The sequence below is a fragment of the Mytilus edulis genome, chromosome 1 (genome assembly GCF_963676685.1).
Source record: "Mytilus edulis chromosome 1, xbMytEdul2.2, whole genome shotgun sequence".
In the NCBI taxonomy this organism is placed as follows: Eukaryota; Metazoa; Mollusca; class Bivalvia; order Mytilida; family Mytilidae; genus Mytilus; species Mytilus edulis.
This window is the reverse complement of record NC_092344.1, coordinates 111,049,909-111,070,762: the sequence shown is the minus strand read 5'-3', so window position 1 is coordinate 111,070,762 and position 20,854 is coordinate 111,049,909. Positions and strand designations below refer to the sequence as shown.

General features: G+C 31.9%; 1 protein-coding gene across 1 annotated transcript; it reads left to right on the top strand.

Moving 5' to 3' along the window:
• The first annotated feature begins 111 nt into the window (after positions 1–111).
• Positions 112–20,008, top strand: LOC139499651 (probable E3 ubiquitin-protein ligase RNF144A-A). Its single transcript, XM_071288404.1, has 9 exons — positions 112–240; positions 3,891–4,043; positions 5,992–6,096; positions 7,853–7,913; positions 8,179–8,300; positions 17,381–17,475; positions 17,805–17,949; positions 18,996–19,085; positions 19,728–20,008. The coding sequence occupies exons 2-9, from the start codon at positions 3,906–3,908 to the stop codon at positions 19,866–19,868; spliced, it is 897 nt and encodes a 298-aa protein (XP_071144505.1). The 5' UTR covers positions 112–240; positions 3,891–3,905; the 3' UTR covers positions 19,869–20,008.
• Positions 20,009–20,854: the final 846 nt, after the last annotated feature.

Here is a 20,854-nt window from a genome sequence, read left to right as displayed (position 1 = left end):
ATTTTTAGACATTTAAAGTCCCATTGTTTAATTTAAGAAAATACCAATGTTTTCATTCTCTTCTAGGAATCATAATTGTCTGATATTCTAGTTTTATTTTCTTGAACATTTGCAAACTATCTGATTTCAAACATTATAATAACCAAGATCATTTTGAAGAATATGGACTGAAACAAAAACCAAAAAGAAACGTCGAAGCAGTTAGAATCCCCATGAGCTACCATATGTCTATTCCGTTTTGTATGTAAATCTTTAGTGTCAAATTCTGTCATCAGTCTGTGTCCCTAACCTTTGACGTTGTAGTCCTATCTTTTGGATGTCGTATATAATGAGGGTATTCCGTAAATGCCCTTTGACGTCAGGCGTTAAACAGTCATTTTCAGCTACCGTTAGCGTTAAATTGGTTAAAATTTTACCATAATTTGTGAAAATGTCATTATCGTGATTTGTCAGAGATCTCAAATAATTATCCTTTCTGCCATTTTTGGAAAAAAAATAGCGTGATTCGTCAAAATGAGTCGACGTTGTTATCGTCTAATAGAAAGAGTACATTTTATCATCATACACCAAAAATTACCGTTAACATTATTTGGAAAGAATTTTTACCGTTATTCGTCATGAAGGTATCCCAATTATGACCCGCTATAATTGTGTCAAGTTGTGAAGAATCATCATGACGTTATAATGTTTTGCTTTCTTCAATGAGGCAGGTGTTGTTATGAAAGAGGACAAAGTGAATGAGTTAATATAACAGTTTGTTGTTATTAATTAAATAACTGCAATGGCATTAATTATTTTGATATTGACATTTCCACAAACATTCCAACCACATAGAATGTACATTAAAATCATTTTGCAATGCCTTTTTGTATACGACCACAAAAAAAATTTTGCGTCATATAATTGCAATGCTATCATGTTGTCGTCAGCGTCATCCGTGTCCGTAGACGCATTTAGTTTCTGGACAATAACTTTAGTTTAAGTAAAATGGATCTCTAAAAAATTTTACCAGAAGGTTCAATACCATTAAAGGAAGGTTGGGATAAATTTTGGGGGTTTTGGTCCTAACAGTTTAGGAATTACGGGCCAAAAAAGGGGCCCAAATAAGCATTTTTGTATTTTCCAGTCAAACCACTTGTGTTTAAGTGTATAAATCTCTTTGAAATTATACCAACAGTTTCCATACTACAACGGGATGGTTATGGGGGGTTATGTCTCAAATCATTTAGTAATTAGGGCCAAAAAAAGGGGAAAAACAAGGGTTTTTCTGGATAAAGGACAATTTAGACAATTTAAAAGCAGTGTAAGGGAGGTAATCCAATGGTAACCCAATTCCATTTAAAAAATACTGTTATATATATGTTTGAGTACCTCCCTTACACTGCTTGAAATTTATGTATTAAGAAATGATGATTGTCTTGAGATGATTAGCTGTAAATTTATATTTAGAAGTTGCAATAAAACCCTAACCCTAACCCTAAGCCTTATTTTTAGAAGTTGCAATTAATTAATTAACTACTATAGTATACATGTATATAGGATAAAATTATTAATTTTAACCATGACTATGTCATTTTATATTTTAACATTTTATGATGTATTTTAATGAGTAGTTATTGTTGCAAACTCCATTAGAAATTTGAATTGAGATTATTTTTGGAATAAAGGAAAGGGGGAGGTGAGAAACAAAGGGGGTTACAAATTTTCTCATTTCAGATTTCAGAAATTAAAAAGAAAATTTCTTCAAATACTTTTTTTTGAGGGGATTAATATTCAACAGCAAAAATAAATGCAAGTTCAATAGACCACATTCATTCTGTGTCAGCATGGTCAGAAACCTATGCTGTGTCAACTTTTTTTTATCACAATCCAAATTCAGAGCTGAATCAAGCTTGAATGTTGTGTCCATACTTGCCTCAACTGTTCAGGGTTCGACCTCTGCATTTGTATAAAGCTGCGCCCTGTGGAGCATCAGGTTTCACCAGTATTAAACATTGTATTCTAGGACCGTATTGTATTGTTTGTTTATATTGGGTTTTTAAAGTGTTGGATTGTTTTGTTTATATTTATATGTATCGACTAATTAAAGCTTTAAAATAAGGCTAAACATTTGCACCTGATTTAAGTTTACCTGTTTTGCAACCTCTCTGTATGTAGGTATTGTCAGCAGTACGGCAATCGAGGTGGCATCTGGAAAAACAATATAACTTTTATTTTGTGTTCATTTTGTGCCATATATCTAGCTTTCTCGCTGCATTAAAGACCCATTGGTGGCCTTTGACTGTTGTCTCTTTGACACATTCCCCATTTTCATTTTGTCAATTTACTTCTTATTTTAGTCATTATTATATATTTATAATCATGATATCTGTGATAATTAAGAAATTAAGACCAAACTGGATTTTTTATACGCTTTTTCATATCAATCTTAATTTGGCAAAACTACAAAACTTTTGATTACATATTACTATAACAGCAGTAATAAGCGTCCAATGAGTATAGAAAAATTTATTGATATACAATGTATTTCAATTTTACAGCTAATATATAATACATGATATATATATAAAATGACTGAATAAATAGTCAACGATTAATCTTACAGGGCGATGGATCATGTAATATGATTCTGTACACTACAAAATATAATATATAACAAGTCAAAACTATTCTCAGTTTGAATATATTGACATGATTCATTTGACATCGTGCTATTATTGAAGAAGGATATCTGTAATTTGAAATATCTAATATTTGTTCATTTAATAGTTATTTAATGGGGATGTTGTACCCTTTTTGACTTGTTTAAATAACCCAGCATCTTGATATGAGTATTAATCAAATAGCTTTTAACACATCCTATCATGCCTATACTTTTCATTTTCATTGTGGTTGGGAATATTACTACAGCTTAATAATGCACTGTTCAAGACGCTGTCAAGAGGAGCTCTGTCGATTTACCAGTAATCACATCAGCTTTGCAAAGGGACATAGAATACCTGGTGTCCGTCCATCTGGTCTTTGTTAGTGCTCTCACATGTACAATTCTAGCCAGATTTTTATGAAACTTATATCAGAGGTATTCATGTATCAGCATTGTCTTAAGGTTGGGGAAGTCGAAAATCAGTGCCAATAATTCTTTGTAAGGCGTTAGGTCCATTGGAAATATTAATTTTATGGAAAATTGCATTGCTTGCACTGACTGGGGGTCCAACTTTGTTAAACTAGTACAGTGTGTACATTATTGTTTATTGAATCCTGCTTGAAGGTGCAGGACACTCTTACTGAAATGAAGACCCATCAGCAGTCTTGAACTGTTTTCTGCTATTTGGTCTGGTTGGTGTCTCTTTGACACTTTCCCTGTTCACATTCTTGATTCTATTAGCATTGGCACATCTCATTGCCTTGTTGATTAATCAACCCAGTCCCCTCAGTCATGTTCTATTGACTTTGAATCTTTTGCTTACTTAACATGTTTTAGTTTGTAATTAGACCTGTTTAAGAAAAACCACTAATGGTAAGTAAATGATATTTGGTATGTACAAATGTAGATGTATACCTGTAAGCATTGTCACATCTTATATTTTTCAAATAATATGGCTTCACTCCCTCAGTCATGGTGACTTTGAAAGTTTTGCATTGTTTCAAAGTTAAGTTTGTGATGAGATCAATTTAAGAGGAACTGCTCATGTTAATGTAGGTCAATGATATTTATTATGTAGTTGTATTAGAATTTGTAAATTTTGAAACTTTTATATTGTTTACAAATTAATGTTACATTATACTATTAAAAACCCAAATTTGTCAACAGTTTATTTTCATTGGGTTGCTCTTTATTGATGCAAATTCCTCCATATCTTATCTCTTGATGTCTTTTCCTTATCTTACAGACATAATTCCATGATATGGCAGCTTATTCTGCAAGTCGGAACTCAGTAGATCTAGCTATAGATCCTTTGATTACATGTCGTCTTTGTCTTGTGGAATGTAGTTTGCAAGACATGTATGAACTAAGAGATTGTAAATGTCTGTACTGTGAGAAGGTAAGTATAGTACATAATAATTACAATATGCAACTTTTCTTAGAATCTGGCATAAGTGAAATTTCAAGATATTTTATTAGTTATTTTGTTTGAAACTATATAATCATGAATATGTACAATAAGATGATTTTTGGCATTGATAATTCACACATTTTTCACTCTTTTTTGTGTCAAACTAGCAACTGAGCAAAATAGTCATTTTTGGCTGTTGTGAGTCCAGCATTAAGAAGATGAAATTAATTGGACTCATGGAACTGCTTTAATGAGAACTCTAAGATTATGTTTTATTTTAATTTACACCTTTTCTACCAAATTTTGACGAATGCAATCAGAATTCTTTGCAAGATATCATGATAAAAAAAAACTCATTATAACAGGATTTAGAATCCCAACACTTGGAGTGGGAGCTATATTGCAATGACCTTTCATTAGTCCATCCATCCATTTGTTCTTGTTGTCAAACAACTATTTTCATCACAGTTTTTTGTTGTTGAGATGACTGAACAGAATGTTTGATGAGCAACTTGACAGCGATGAGTTGTTATGTGTTAGCACATTTTCAAATACCTACACTCTGTTTACACTATATTATCCAACACTTTGAATTTTCATTTTTTTTTGTATGAGCTCAATTTCTTCACATTTTACCTATACTACTGAATAAAATTACTTCATATCCAACCAGAAGCTCAACAGTGATGAATTGTAAGCTTTTTATGCCCAGTGGAGGGGGTATTTAGTTTTAACCTTGTCTGTCTGTACGTACGCACGTACGTACATACATATGTCCAAAATCTCTCTAACTTTAGTTTGCTGCAACCAACTAATATGAAACTTATACACAACGTATACTACCACAAAAGACAGATCTTGATTGAATTTTGGTGACGTCATTTTTACCGTTCCAGAGTTATGCCTCTTTACAAATAGAAAAAATGCAGCATTGTTTGTTTCTTTTCTCTAACCTTTAGTTTGCCTCAACCAAATGGTATGAAACTTATACACAATGCTTTTACCACATCATGGAAAAATTGCAGAAATTTCATTTCTGTTCTCTAATATAAAAAAAGAAGATGTGGTATGATTGCCAATGTGACAACTCTCCACACGAGACCAAATGACACAGAAATTAACAGCTATAGGTCACCATACGGCCTTTGACAATTATTTAAGCCCTCATCACATAGTCAGCTATAAAAAGCCCTGAAATCACAAATGTAAAACAATTGTAAAGAGAAAACTAATTGCTCAAAAATTGCTGAATTTTTTGTTTCCGTTCTCTAACTTTAGTTAACCCCAACCAAATGTTATGAAACTTGTGCACAATACTAATTACCTCATATTACAGATCAAGTTTGAATGTTGATGGCGTCATTTTTACTGATCTAGCATTATGTCCTGTTACAAATGGAAAAATTACATTTAGTTAGCATCACTTTTACAGTTTTGAATTATGTCCCTTTATAACATTATATGCAAGCAGGTGCATCATCTGTGTCCCAAGGACACATTCCCTTTTTATTTATTGTATAGAATTTAAAAAAAAATATATAATTTACAGTTAATATTATTTCATATTTTTTCACCTTCTTCCTGTTATTGATGCTTGGAATTATGAGTTTGGGTATTCTTTGAAAGACATGACAACATGTGCATTCTTGTAATACATTTGACATTACTCCAAGGGTTATTCATCATTTAAGAATGGCTCAACTCTTAGTGGCGGATCCAGAAATTTTCATAAGTGGGGGCCCACTGACTGACCTAAGAGGGGGCCCGCTCCAGTCACGCTTCGGTGATTCTCTATATTAGCAACCAAATTCCCCCCCCCCCTAAATCCACCTCTGACTCTTTTTCATGAAAAAAAGTAAAAGTTATGTCAAATTGAATACATTTTTTTAGTCGCATATTCAATAAATGTATTAAGTTATGTATATTATTTTTTCAGTGTGTGAGGATGTATCTAAGTGTTTTGATAACAGATGGAAATGTTTTATATATAACATGTCCAGATGCTATGTGTAAGAAATCTGGACAAATTCAGCCATTAGAGGTGAGTAAACATGCTGAAAAAAAACTACATATTAAGGGATTTCAAAATTATTTATGCTCACATTCTTTTGAAACAATATCAGCCCTTTGAAATACGCCATTTAAAAAAAAGCAGTCAATTTCACTATCATTGCAGATATTCAGCAGATAATATACAATTATGGCTCGTAGAAAAGGTGAATATCCAAAATTGTCAACACGAGAAGGTTATTTCAATGAGGGCGCAGCCCGTAGTGAAATAACTTTTAAGGGTTGACAATTTGAATATTCATTGATTCTAAGGGGCCACAATTGTTATACGACTGCAAAATTTTTCGTATATTGGTATCACGTCGTCGTGGTCATCAGCGTCGTCCGAAGAGGGATGGTTTCCGGATAATACCTTTAGTATAAGTTAATAGAAATCAAAAATATTTCAACACAATGTTTATGACCACAAAAGGAAGCTTGGGATTGATTTTGGGGATTATGGTCCCTAAGGTTTAGGAATTAGGGGCCCAAAGGGGCCCAAAACAAGCATTTATCTAGTGTCAGTACAAAAAGTTGTGTATAAGTATTTCAATTGTTCTGAAATTGTACCACAATGTTTAATACCATAAGTAGAAGGTTGGAATATATTTTGTAGGTTATGGGGCAAACAGTGTAGGAATAAAGGGCCAAAAACAAGCATTTTTGTAGTTTCAAGACAATAAATTGGAGTTATCTTTCTTTGTCCAGAATGGTTGTTGAATCACCTAAAACCAATGCTTTATGATATCTTCTTTGAAAATTGGAGTTATCTTTCTTTGTCCAGAATAGCAGTTGAATCAACTTAAATTAATGCTATATACAATATACAATGCAATATTCACTTTACTACCAACTGATAACTTAAAGCAGTCTTTACCATTCAGTGATTACAAGCACTTTGATTACCATTCTAGGGTTATGCCCCTTTACAAATGGAAAAATTGAAGAATGTTTTCGTTTCTGTTCTCTTAACTTAAGTTTGTTTCAACTAAATTTAATGAAATGTGTACATAATGCTTATTACCTCTAAAGTCAGTTTAAGTTCAATTTTTGGCAGCTTCACTTTTACAGTTCTTGAGTTATGTCCCTTTATAACGTTTTATGCTAGCGGGGGCATCATCTGTGTCCCTTTGGATACATTCCCCATTTATTTTTTTAGAAGTTACTCTTAAGTTATATTAATTTTAACCATGACTGTATGACACTTTATATTTCAAACATTTTTTTTTATTTGAGAGGATTAATATTCAACAGCATAGTGAATTGCTCAAAAGCAAAAAAAAAAAATTAAGTTCATTAGACCACATTCATTCTGTGTCAGAAACCTATGATGTGTCAACTATTTAATCAATCGAAATTCAGAGCTGAATCCAGCTTGAATGTTGTGTCCATACTTGCCTCAACCGTTCAGGGATTGACCTCTGCGGTTGTATAAAGCTGCACCCTGCGGAGCATCTGGTTGTATTATATTGCTATAAATATTAAATGGAGAAGACTTCATAAGTCTGTTTGACTTGTGTCTTATCCAATTTGTACTTGAACAAATAAAATATGTTTAAACTAAAACCCATTATTTGTAGTTAGCTATAAAAACATAAACAGGCTCTCACATGACCTTTTTATGGTAATTTGCTAGTTGTGAATTAAACTTGATTTTATCAACCTTAAAAAAAACATTTTTCACTATAAAATCAATAAATAGTAGGAAAGATTTACATTGAATATTTATAAAATTATATCTATTTTAGATTGAAAGTTTAGTTGAGCCAAAGATGTTTGAAAGATATAAAAGATTAAAATACCAAAAAGGTAAGATGATCTATAGGTTTCAATGTTATGCAGCCACTATACAGTTTCTAATTTATGTAAATTGCACTGTAAAGAAGTATTTTGAAATTTAAATCTCATTTTATACTGAAGGTAGATCTGTACTGTTAAATTGAAAATATACTGTCATATTATATATTTCACTTATTCTATTAATGTCATATAGACTTGCTGCTAATTGTTTTCTTTCCAGAAAATACAGTGGTTTTAATAATTACATTGATGTTTTATATTAAACTTTTTTCAGAGATAGATTTAGACCCAAACAGAACATTCTGTCCAGAAAATGGTTGTGAAACAATTTGTCATGTGTGCAGTACTTCTACAGGTGAAACAAGTACTAGACCTACTCCAGTGGAATGTCCTTCTGTAAGTCATTTAGAATAAATATAATTATTTTGAATATAAGTGTGTATATATATATATACAAATTTACAGATCTAACATTGTTGGGTTGATGTTTAGACGAGTTTATATACATAATGTACACAGCCATGTATCACCAAAATATAATTATTTTCTGTGACTGTATATTACATTAATTTGTAAGATCCTTTACTATAGATAATTTAGCTGATCTGTAACAATAACATCTTCATGCCTTATATATCATGTACTGTAGTACGCCGCTAGATTAAAACTGACGAGGAAAGGTAACACACGGCCAGCGAAAGCTCTTTTTTTGAGAGCCCAGGTGGTCGTGTGGTCTAGCGGGACGGCTGCAGTGCAGGCGATTTGGTGTCACGATATCACAGTAGCATGGGTTCGAATCCCGGCGAGGGAAGAACCAAAAATTTGCGAAAGCAAATTTACAGATCCAACATTGTTGGGTTGATGTTTAGACGAGTTGTATATATATACATTATGTACACAGCCATGTATCACCATCATTGATGGCGATCCGATGGATACATCGGTTGTAGAGTTGTCACTGACTCAGACGTACTTATATATATATATATATATATATATATATATATATATATATATATATATATATATATATATATGTAAAGTCTCTGAATGATTGTATAATAAAAACTATAACACAAATTCCCATACGTTTCGGCCATTACGGCCTTCTTCATTGGAATAAATTACAACATTGAAACAACAATTACATTGCTTGGATACATTACGTTATAATAACTTCTATGACGTTCATTTGCCGCCTTTTTCGCTTTTTTAATATAAATATTTTTATTATCATTCATACATTGTGTTGAGTCCTTCAGGTTCTAAAGTTTTTAATTTTTTTATCCAAAAGGCTTCTTTTGTTTTTCTGTAAGTTTCTGTCCCAAATACTCTTTCTATGGCGGTAACTTTTAAATTTGTCATTGAATGATTGTTCTGAATGAAATGGTTGGCTACTGGATCTTCTGTTTTCTGTGTTCGTATTTTTGAAAAGTTCACTAGCATTCGTTGATATAGTGTATCACCCGTTTGTCCTACATATATAACCTTTTCACATTTTGTACAATTAATTGCATGTACCACGCCTACGGTTTTACAATTTATTTGTGGACCATGTTTAACACATGGTCCACATCCATTAGTTTGTTTATAAAATAGTAAATTATGCTTTTTGTGCACTAAAATGTCTTTTATGTTGTTATCACGTTTAAATGCCACGATAGGCGGATCGGGGAATATTTTCTTTAGTCTTTCGGATTGATGGAGAATTTTAAGATTTTTTCTAAGAATTGAATGTACATTTGGAAGCGCTTTGGAAAAAGTAATTACTAAAGGTACCCTGTTGTTTTCTTTCTTCGGTTTGTACTGTAATAGATCTTCTCGGTTTAAATTGTCGACTTTTTTCAATTGAACTTCAGTTGACGAGTTATTGTATCCACGTTTTCTTAGGTGCGTTTTTATTTCTTCTCTTCTTGTTTTGTAATTTTCTTCTGTTGAGCAAATTCTTTTGACACGAATACCGAGTCCATACGGTATAGCATTTTTTACGGAGTTTGGATGGCTTGACGACACATGTAAGTACTGGTGTTTATCTGTTGATTTCGTATAAAGATCTGTTTAAAGTTGTCCGTTTTCTATGTGTACAAACACATCAAGGAATTCAATTTTTTCAGTTGAGTAACGCATTTCTGTTTTAATTCGCGGATGCAAACTGTTTGACATTTCGTGAAATTCTTTTAGTTTATCTAAACCATGTTCCCATATTCCCCAGATGTCATCAACATATCTCCAATATGAAAATGGTTGTAAATTGCTGTTTTGAAATAAAATTTCTTCCCATTGTTCGAGGTAGGTGCAAGCATAATTCATGCCTAGATGGGAACCAATAGCTGTTCCTTCGGTTTGTAAAAAGTGTTTTCCGTTGAAGCTAAAATTATTGTTTTCAATGACTAAATCCATCATTTTAAGAACATCTTCAGTTGGGATTGATGTGTTAGTTCGATTTTCTAGTGCTGATTTGCATGCTTCTCGCGCTTCTTTTCTTGGTACGCTTGGATATAATTTAGTTACATCTAAACAAAACATTATTGCGTTGTCTGGTAAAGGCTGTTGTATTGCATTTAATTTGTTTAAAAAATCTGTTGTGTCTTTGATATAGGTGGGCAAGTTTCGAACATTCTCCGAAAGCTCGTTTTCGACTATTTCCGCGATTTTTTCTGTGGGATGGTTCCGCCCATTAATAATTGTTCTAACTGGGTGATTTTTTTTGTGTAATTTCGGATTGGCTTGTACCTTTCCGGGACATGTTCCTTTCGGTAAGAGATATTTTTTCATGTCTTTGTCTATTATTTCTCTTTTACATAAATTTTCTACGAGTTTTTAGCTCACCTGGCCCGAAGGGCCAAGTGAGCTTTTCCCATCACTTTGCGTCCGGCGTCCGTCGGCGTCCGTCGGCGTCCGGCGTCCGTCGTCGTCCGTCGTCGTTAACTTTTACAAAAATCTTCTCCTCTGAAACTACTGGGCCAAATTAAACCAAACTTGGCCATAATCATCATTGGGGTATCTAGTTTAAAAAATGTGTGGCGTGACCCGGCCAACCAACCAAGATGGCCGCCATGGCTAAAAATAGAACATAGGGGTAAAATGCAGTTTTTGGCTTATAACTCAAAAACCAAAGCATTTAGAGCAAATCTGACATGGGGTAAAATTGTTTATCAGGTCAAGATCAATCTGCCCTGCAATTTTCAGATGAATCGGACAACCCGTTGTTGGGTTGCTGCCCCTGAATTGGTAATTTTAAGGAAATATTGCTGTTTTTGGTTATTATCTTGAATATTATTATAGATAGAGATAAACTGTAAACAGCAATAATGTTCAGCAAAGTAAGATTTACAAATAAGTCAACATGACCAAAATGGTCAGTTGACCCCTTTAGGAGTTATTGCCCTTTATAGTCAATTTTTAACCATTTTTCGTAAATCTTAGTAATCTTTTACAAAAATCTTCTTCTCTGAAACTACTGGTCCAAATTAAACCAAACTTGGCCACAATCACATTTGGGGTATCTAGTTTAAAAAATGTGTGGCGTGACCCGGCCAACCAACCAAGATGGCCGCCACAGCTAAAAATAGAACATAGGGGTAAAATTCAGTTTTTGCCTTATAACTCAAAAACCAAAGCATTTAGAGCAAATCTGACATGTAGTAAAATTGATTATCAGGTCAAGATCTATCTGCCCTGAAATTTACAGATGAATCGGACAACCTGTTTTTGGGTTGCTGTCCCTGAATTGGTAATTTTAAGGAAATTTTGCTGTTTTTGGTTATTTATCTTGAATATTATTATAGATAGAGATAAACTGTACACAGCAATAATGTTCAGCAAAGTAAGATTTACAAATAAGTCAACATGACTGAAATGGTCAGTTGACCCCTTTAGGAGTTATTGCCCTTTATAGTCAATTTTTAACCATTTTTTGTAAATCTTAGTAATCTATTACAAAAATCTTCTCCTCTGAAACCACTGGGCCAAATTAAACCAAACTTGGCCACGATCATCATTGGGGTATCTAGTTTAAAAAATGTGTGGCATGACCCGGTCAACATACCAAGATGGCCGCCACGGCTGAAAATAGAACATAGGGGTAAAATTCAGTTTTTGGCTTATAACTCAAAAACCAAAGCATTTAGAGCAAATCTGATATGTAGTAAAATTGATTATCAGGTCAAGATCTATCTGCCCTGAAATTTTCAGATGAATCGGACGACCTGTTGTTGGGTTGCTGCCCCTGAATTGGTTTTTTTTAAGGAAATTTTGCTGTTTTTGGTTATTATCTTGAATATTATTTTAGATAGAGATAAACAGCAATAATGTTCAGAAAAGTAAGATTTACAAATAAGTCAATTTTGAACCATTTTTGGGGAAAGACGGCTTCAAGCCGTCAATTCCCTAATGGGGTTGGCCAGAGTATCATTCCCTCACGTCAATCATTTTGTTTTGATAGTTTAGAAACCCCCTCAAAATGTCATACTGAAATTGATGACAAGGAGAACAGATAGACTTTAAATACATTTTTTACACATTTCCCTTCTGTTTCTCGTGAAATTATCGTATATTGAGCTTTCCCTTACACTATATACATTTCTTTAACAGTCCGGAAAAATCAGTATTACGAAATATTCTAAATATATCTAACCTAGTGACGTCATTGTTGGAATGCCACACAGGGATATCCTTTATTCATTATAAAAATCATTCACAGTATTTGTATACTAATTATCTGATGCAGGAAAATTGGTACCGTTAATGTTATTAAAATCCGTATTTGTTAAATGTTAACCTAATGATGTTTGCTGTAGTGTAGATCATTCACACACCAACATGCAATGCTTTAATCGGAGGCTATAATCAGATAATTTGTAGGTTAACTTTCGCGGTAAACAATGGGATACATGAGATTGGGGAGAGAAACGACAGTTTTCATTGTTTCTTTAAAGTTCTGTTTTTAGAATCTTCCTCCAATTCAGGAGCACCTCCATTGATGAGTAATTATACACTAAAATCAAAGTAAATGTTTCTGAAAACTTAAAATGTGACATTTAGTATATGATAAGTAGTCTTCTATATAAAAAAAAATTTGTGTACCAACATAATTATTGAAATGGTAAAAAAAAAATTAGAAAAATTAAATGTTGCTTTATGTAGTTTATACCTTTTGAGATTGGGAAGAGTAACTGCAGTTTTCATTCTTTCTGTAAAGTTATGTTTTTAGAATCTTTCTCCAATTAAGAAGCACCTCAATTGATGAGTAATTACCCACTAAAATGAAAGTTAATGTATCTGAACACTAAAAATGTCACATGAAGTATATATATGATAAGTAGTCATCAATTAAAAAATAATTTTGCGTACCAACATAATTATTGTAGTGGTCATTATTTTTTTCATTTTTTTTTAAATATTGCTTTTTGTAGTTTAAAGCTATTTATTTATGAATTTTACAGATATATATCAAAATGTGGGATCTGGAAACAAACTTCACACAGCTTATATCAATCATATTTGATTTTATAAGTACATGTATCCCTGTGATGAGAGTTGTAACTGGGAACTTTATCAATGGAAAATTAAAACTGAATAGATTTTTCAGTCCTCACTTTCTTGAGAATACTGTCACAAAAAATTGAGAATGGTCTTAGCCTGCCGTTCAGTTGTACATAATTAAAATTCTAAAATATATTGTAGTAGTTGTTAAATTCAATGGAATTTTAGATAATTAACTCCCAACTTTAATCAAATGTTTTGATTTAGAAGGTGCAGATCTCATTGGTCCAAATTGTCTCTATGATGAATTCTTGACTAAGGAAATGAAATAACAATAAACAACAATTAGTTTCATTATTGTTAGCCTTTCTATATGTTCTAGCTGTTCTTTTGCTCATTCTTAGTATGTAGACTATCAAAAGATATCCCACTAAAAATTGAAACAATGGCCGTCTTTTCCCTCAGAGCTCTTCAGCTCTTTGATTCGTAAATCTTAGTTATCTTTTACAAAAATCTTCTCCTCTGAAACTACTGGGCCAAGTTCATTATAGATAGAGATAATTGTAAGCAGCAAGAATGTTCAGTAAAGTAAGATTTACAAACACATCACCATCACCAAAACACAATTTTGTCATGAATCCATCTACGTCCTTTGTTTAATATTCACATAGACCAAGGTGAGCGACACAGGCTCTTTAGAGCCTCTAGTTTTACTTTATTTTCATTTTTCTGTGTTAGATCCTTATCTATTGCTTTGTACGTATCGTTGTTATCTAATTCCTTTTCTACCTCTAATTTATAATCTTCTGTGTTCATTATTACAACTCCGGATGATTTGTCGCTTGGTCGTATCACGATGCTTGTATCATACAAAAGTTCCCGCATTGCTTTTTCTGCTTCAATAGTTATATTCATTTTGAATTTTCGACTTAATCTACTTAAAATTTCATCTTTTATGGTTTGTATATACTCATCTAACCATCTTTCTTTTCCTGGGGAGGGTGTGAACGTACTTGATTTTTTGAATTTAGTATATTCGTTTTGGTAATTTTCTTTTTCCTTGTTTTCTTCGAAAAAATGTTCGCGAAGACGCATTCTTCTTTCCCATATTTTGAGATCGGCTATAAGTTTCCCCATCTCTACTTTTCTTCTAGTTGGAACAAACTTAAAACCTTTTGACAATAATGTTTTCTGTGCGCTGGTTAATTTTTTTGAAGATTTATTAATAACCTCACATTTTGGGTCGCGGTTTTGTTTATTAGAATTATCTATTGACTCTTCTGATTTGTTTTTGTCTTTTGGTTTTGAATTTGTTTCTTTTGCTAAATTAGGTTTCATAATTGGATTGCATGAACACGCTCTTGGTATATTTGTTATAAGCGAAAAATTATTGTTTTCATGTAGTATTGTGATATACGGCATGCCACGGTTGCAATGTTTATTTCTTGAAAATTGGTTCCATTCAGCTATGAGACCGACTTTAGTTTTAATAAAAAAGTCCATATTATATGTTTCACTAGCTGCTATAATTTCTGCTTCCGTAGCCCAGGATGTGGAGTGTCCATTTGTTTTTGAAATGTTATTTATATGGGTATCGAAATCACCGTCAATAAATTCCGTATAAAAGTTTTTGTCTGTTGAAATTGTTGTTAGAATTCTGTGACGGATATCTTGATGTCTTTCTTGGGTGTCGAATAAATATTTGTGTAGCACATACCTTTATACTTTCTTTGATTAATTGATATGAAGAGTTGTCTAAGATATTATTCACATTTTCTTAATGACTGGCGTCCACTTTACCTAAGTTTAATGTCCATTTTAAATTAAATCACTTTGGTATGATTTTAAGTCTATCACAGGTTTCCAAAAATGAAAGATGACTTCCGTAGCGGCATTTTTTTTCACATAGTTTAAAAAGTCTTCTACTCCAACTTTCAATGTTTCCAACAGATTGCAATTGTGTGTATTCCATGCTGTTTACTGTTTATATGTAAAGTCTCTGAATGATTGTATAATAAAAACTATAACACAAATTCCCATACGTTTCGGCCATTACAGCCTTCTTCATAGAGAATTGTACCGTAACTTGTTTTGTTTAATTTAATAAGTAAGTTGTTGATAAAAGCTAAGTAAAGAACAGCTGATAACACACCTCCTTGACGCACTCCTCGTTGTAGTTGAAACCATCTCGACAGTTTATTATTGAATAAGATTGAGCTTTTTATATTTTATATATATATTGTAATCTGTATACTTTAAAATGAATGCAAATTTTTTTCTTACTATGAAAGTGTCAAAAAGCAACCAAACAAACACATTATAGTGCCTAACAAGATTTTGTGAGGTAGACGAAATTGACTTTAAAACGATCGTATTGACTTTTGATGTTCAGAAATAGGCAGATCGAACATATTTTGACTTTATTTACTGACTTCTTAAGTTTGGGATTAATTGTAATTAACACTTTCCAATGAGACTGACAAATGTTTTTTTTTGTTATGATAAATAATAATTTTACCTGCCTAAGTCTTGCGTAAAATATATTTCGGCATTTCTCTTAAGAAATGACTTGTTTAATGGAAAAAACGTCTTATTTGTAAACTTTCTCTTTTATCTCCACAATAGGCTTTTAAAAAATAATCTTTCAACTGTGTATTCAGAAAATTTTGTGAAAATAGAAGAAGTGGCAATTCTTACCTTTCATACCTTAACTTTCATTGATAAAACATAATATTGACTCGTCCAGTGTCCAGTTTGAAGGTAATTTTAGTTACCGTGCACATTCATGCACGTTCTAATTAATCAATAGTCATGTATGAAAGGCATAAACAAGTTTGAAGGTAAACTAATAACAACTTAATCCAATCAAATTGCCTACGATTCAATAACAATGACCAGTCCACATCATAAAAATGTATAGGGGTAAACTGGGTAGGGAGAAAATGTCAGATATTTTAAGTTCATTATTTTGCAACAACGAATAAAAATTTATTAACCAATAGATTTGCTATAATTTCATAAACATGTCATTCTGTATTGGTATAGTTTTTGGGTCTTTTATTTGCGTATTTAAGGCTGTAAAAAGTTTGGCCTTCAAAAGTCAACATAATCATTGACTTTATACAGAAAATTCGCCTTTTTAAAACATTGTATGTATCACGAATAATACGCGACAACAAAGTAAAATCATTTCTTAAAACACTGCAAAAAAAATCATTCTGATTGATACAGTGGTATTGTCATAAATTGCGCTGGAGTGAACAGTGGTACAGCAAACGTCGAATTCCCTCACACAATGTTATCACACACTATAGTGTGTGATTAGGTCAGTTTATGGTGATTCACTAGCTGTAGTAGGTCATTTATATTTAGCACAGTTGTATTAGCATTAATAATACATCTATTTTCCATGATGCTTATTTGTCAATAGACTCCATCCCCTTCAGTCATGGTCTATTTACTTTGAAACTTTTGCTTAGTATACATGTATCCGTTTGTGATTAGGTGAGTTTATGGGGAATCTCCAGTGGTAGATCTATGGTATGTGGTATGCATTTGTACTAGCATAGACACATTATCTGGCCCTGTTCCTTCAGTCATGGTTCATTGACTTTTAATATTTTGCAGCTATCTTGCATGATATTAGAGTACAAATGTATTGCTATTTTAATTTCAACATTTGAATTTTACTATCAAAATAACAAAAAGGTGAGACATAGCTCTGTGTGAATAGTTTAACTTGTAACAGATTATGGTGTATATTTTATAATAAACTTGTCAATAGCATTAGAAGAAATTTTGCAGATTTGAATTTGAGGTTCCATCCTACTTTTTATGTAAGTTATTCTTAATCTGAATGAGTTTATTGATAATCTGGTCATGACACATAATGTTGCTGATATAGTTTACAGACAAAATGAATTTTATTTCCAAAAAAAATGCATAAAAAAAATTATGTATATAATTATCAAAATTTGTTCAATATTTTTCAGTGTGGTTTACAATTTTGTTCTATATGTAAATCAAAGTGGCATGGAGCACAAACTTGTGATGAAGTTATGTTACATGGGAAACATGAAGACTTTGGGTAATTATATTAACCTGTCTGACATTATACTTTATACACAATATTTTATATATTTTTGTAGTTCATGAAACAATAGATCGAACTCATAAGCTACAGCTCTCATGCTCATCTAACATATGGGCACATGTGTGCCATTATCTGTCTTTCAAGACAATTTACATTTTCATAATATCTTCTGAAATCAGCAGGCCAAACTTGGCAGGATTAATATAAGTAATCTACGTTCATATTTGTAGATATGGTTTCACCTAAGGACATACTGGGGTACTTCAGGATGTTAAATACCCATATCTATTATTATTTAAACTTGATATTTTCTTTTATAATAGTATTCCATACACCAACACAGAAGATGCTAGTATAAAAAGATGTCCTGTGTGTCATGTACCAATTGAAAGAAATGATGGCTGTGCACAGATGATGTGTAAACGATGTAAACATGTATTTTGTTGGTATTGTCTTACATCTTTAGATGTAAGTTAAACTAAAAAGTCAATATATATATAAAAAGATGTGGTATGAGTGCCAATGAGACAACTCTCCATCCATGTCACAATTTGTAAAAGTAAACCATTATAGGTGATTGTACTGTATTCAACACAGCACCTTGGCTCTCACTGAACAGAAAGCTTTAAAGGGCTCCAAAAATGACTTGTGTTAGACCATTCAAACAGGAAAACCAGCGGTCTAATCTAAATACATAACAAGAAACACTTATAAACAATCTCAACAAACAACAACCACTGAACATCAGCTTCTATACAGCAGATAATTTAATCATGGACAATCAATTCTTATCAAGAAAATAAACATATGACACTTTAAGAATATGATTTTGAGTAGTTTACCCACAGGCAATCAATTGCCACAGACAAACCTTTGATAATCATGAACCCTCAACCATTCCATGTTGTAAATTAAAAAAATAATTGAGATTGACTTCTGAAGAGGTTGATACAATGACTTCTCTAATTCTTCGTCAATTTATCCCTTTATGCACCCATTGTATCAAAAAATTTAATCAACGTGTGGTTCGTATGATCTTAGTTCTTCATTGGTTAAAATCCGATTATGACGTCAAATTTTCTTGTTTTCCTCTAAATTTCCTATTGTGACGGCATTAAAAAATGCGACCATGCCTGATGACGTCACATAGAAAGAACACATCTTTTAGCAGATCAGTCGCAAAGAAGGAACAAGTTTGCCTGCACATTGTTTGAAAATCATTAGAGAAACAGATTCCACCACCAAATCTCGTGTAATACGATATTTATCCACTCTCAACAGTTAAATTTGAAATATTTAAAACGCTTGGCGAGCATCGCAATTTTAGATTTTAAAATTTGACTGTCTCGAGTGGATAAATATCGTATCACACTCGATGCAGTGGTAGAATCTATATTTATCAACCCCGGAGATATGATATTCACTAAGGCCAAGCATGCATATTATCCATATTAAAACCTATAAATACATTTTTATGTGATGAATTCAGTATTTGGATGTTAAAATTATTTCAGGATGATTTTTTATTACGACATTATGACAAAGGACCATGTAAGAACAAACTTGGTCATACCAGAGCATCAGTTATATGGCACAGAACTCAGGTTTGTATTGGTTTATTTTTGTAGGAAAAGGTTCATAAAGTAAATGTCCCATTGTAAATGTCCCATTTCTCATTTCCAGATATCCTATTGCTCCCTGATTTAAAAAGTTGGATTCATTTACTATCAGTTATGTATAAGGATTTTTAATAAATTATAGCCATAAAGTCTTAAAATAAATCTTAGGTTTTATATATATTCAGATGTGTGCTTAGTAATTGCCTCCTAGAGAGGTAAAGAACAGGGTTTAAAATAAATGACAAGGTCAGAACCAGACAATATTTGAAAAAAACTTGATTTAGATTTGTTCAGCTAAGTTGTTGTAAGATTTTCAATAGTGTCAGAGTTAAAAAAACATAATTTCGATCAAAACTCAATACTTTCCATTCAGAAATTTGTGTGTGAAGTTATTGTTATGAACACAGATAGGAGATGCTGCAGACAAATAATGGATGTAATTTTTTATTTTTTCATCACATAGCTGTCACAGGACATGTAATACAATCAGTGCAATAAATTCTGAGTTAGGGATATTTGAAATATACATTTAAAGTTTTAACTGTGTAAAAAAGGGTAGTTCCACCAATTATTTTAAAGAATAATACCAATGATTTCTTTTTAAAATTAATTTATTTGTTTTTTCAGGTTGTAGGGATATTTGCTGGGTTTGGAGTTTTATTGCTAGTTGCCTCCCCTTTTCTTCTGTTAGCAGCTCCATGTATATTGTGTTGTAAATGTAAAGTATGTAAATGTTGTGAAGAAGAGGATGAAGTTTTACCAACATGATCAAGAACACGAACAGATGAAAATAAAACCATATCATATATATATTATTTTTAGCCCAACAGTAGGGAACTTTGTAAACAGCTGTGATAAACATTGTCTAATAAGCAATATCATAGGAGATATTACAGTTGTGTGTTGGAGAATATTCTTACAGGCTTATAACTGTAACAACACAACATTGAAACATTATAAGATATCATTATTCATTCATATTTTCCATGCTGGTCAAGGAATTGTATGTGATGTACTGTTTTGATATAAAGATTATTTTATGCTGTTTACATATTGTGCTAATACTCATCACATTTCATATGATATTGAACAGGAGTAACCATTATTGGTTGTTAAACTTTTTAGATCTGATATTCATAACAGTTCTTATATGTGTCACAGATAATAAGATAATATTGTAATGGATGTTATTGGGTTTGTAAATGTCCTTGTTTACAGTTGATAAATACATTGTTAAGAATTAGGGAATTTAAAAAAAAGAATAATGCATTCATTGTTAAAAGACAGTTTTGGGGTCATTTAAAGCTGTGGTTACGTAACTATATCTTTGATTATAAAATCAATTTAAAATGGTAGCTGTCAAACTATTTTGAAACAGAATACTGTAAATTCAGAAATTATTGCGTGCATTTATTATTGAGATTTTGTCATTTTAGACTTGAATGCGATTTTAATTATTACGATTTTGAGAAAAATCCTGTTTAATTCATATAAAACATTTCAAAATGCGAGTTTAAATTATTGCGAATACAACTCTGTCGCATTTTTCGCAATAATAAAAACCTCGCAATAATTTCTGAATTTACAGTAATGTTATACATTTGCAGACATTTTTAGATGAAATTTTACATAATTTTGGTGTGTAGAATTAGAGGCAAATTTTGAACAAACATTAAAAAGTATTATTTTTAATTCAATATACTCACTTTCTGTGTTATTTATTTATTTATTTAAGTCCTTAAAGAAAAGTTTTG

Excerpts from the sequence above, each read along its gene's own strand:
- LOC139499651 (XM_071288404.1), top strand. The coding sequence starts at position 3,906 with ATGGCAGCTTATTCTGCAAGTCGGAACTCAGTAGATCTAGCTATAGAT. Across the intron at positions 6,097-7,852 it reads GACAAATTCAGCCATTAGAG|ATTGAAAGTTTAGTTGAGCC; the intron begins GTGAGTAAACAT and ends TATCTATTTTAG. Across the intron at positions 19,086-19,727 it reads TTATATGGCACAGAACTCAG|GTTGTAGGGATATTTGCTGG; the intron begins GTTTGTATTGGT and ends TTGTTTTTTCAG.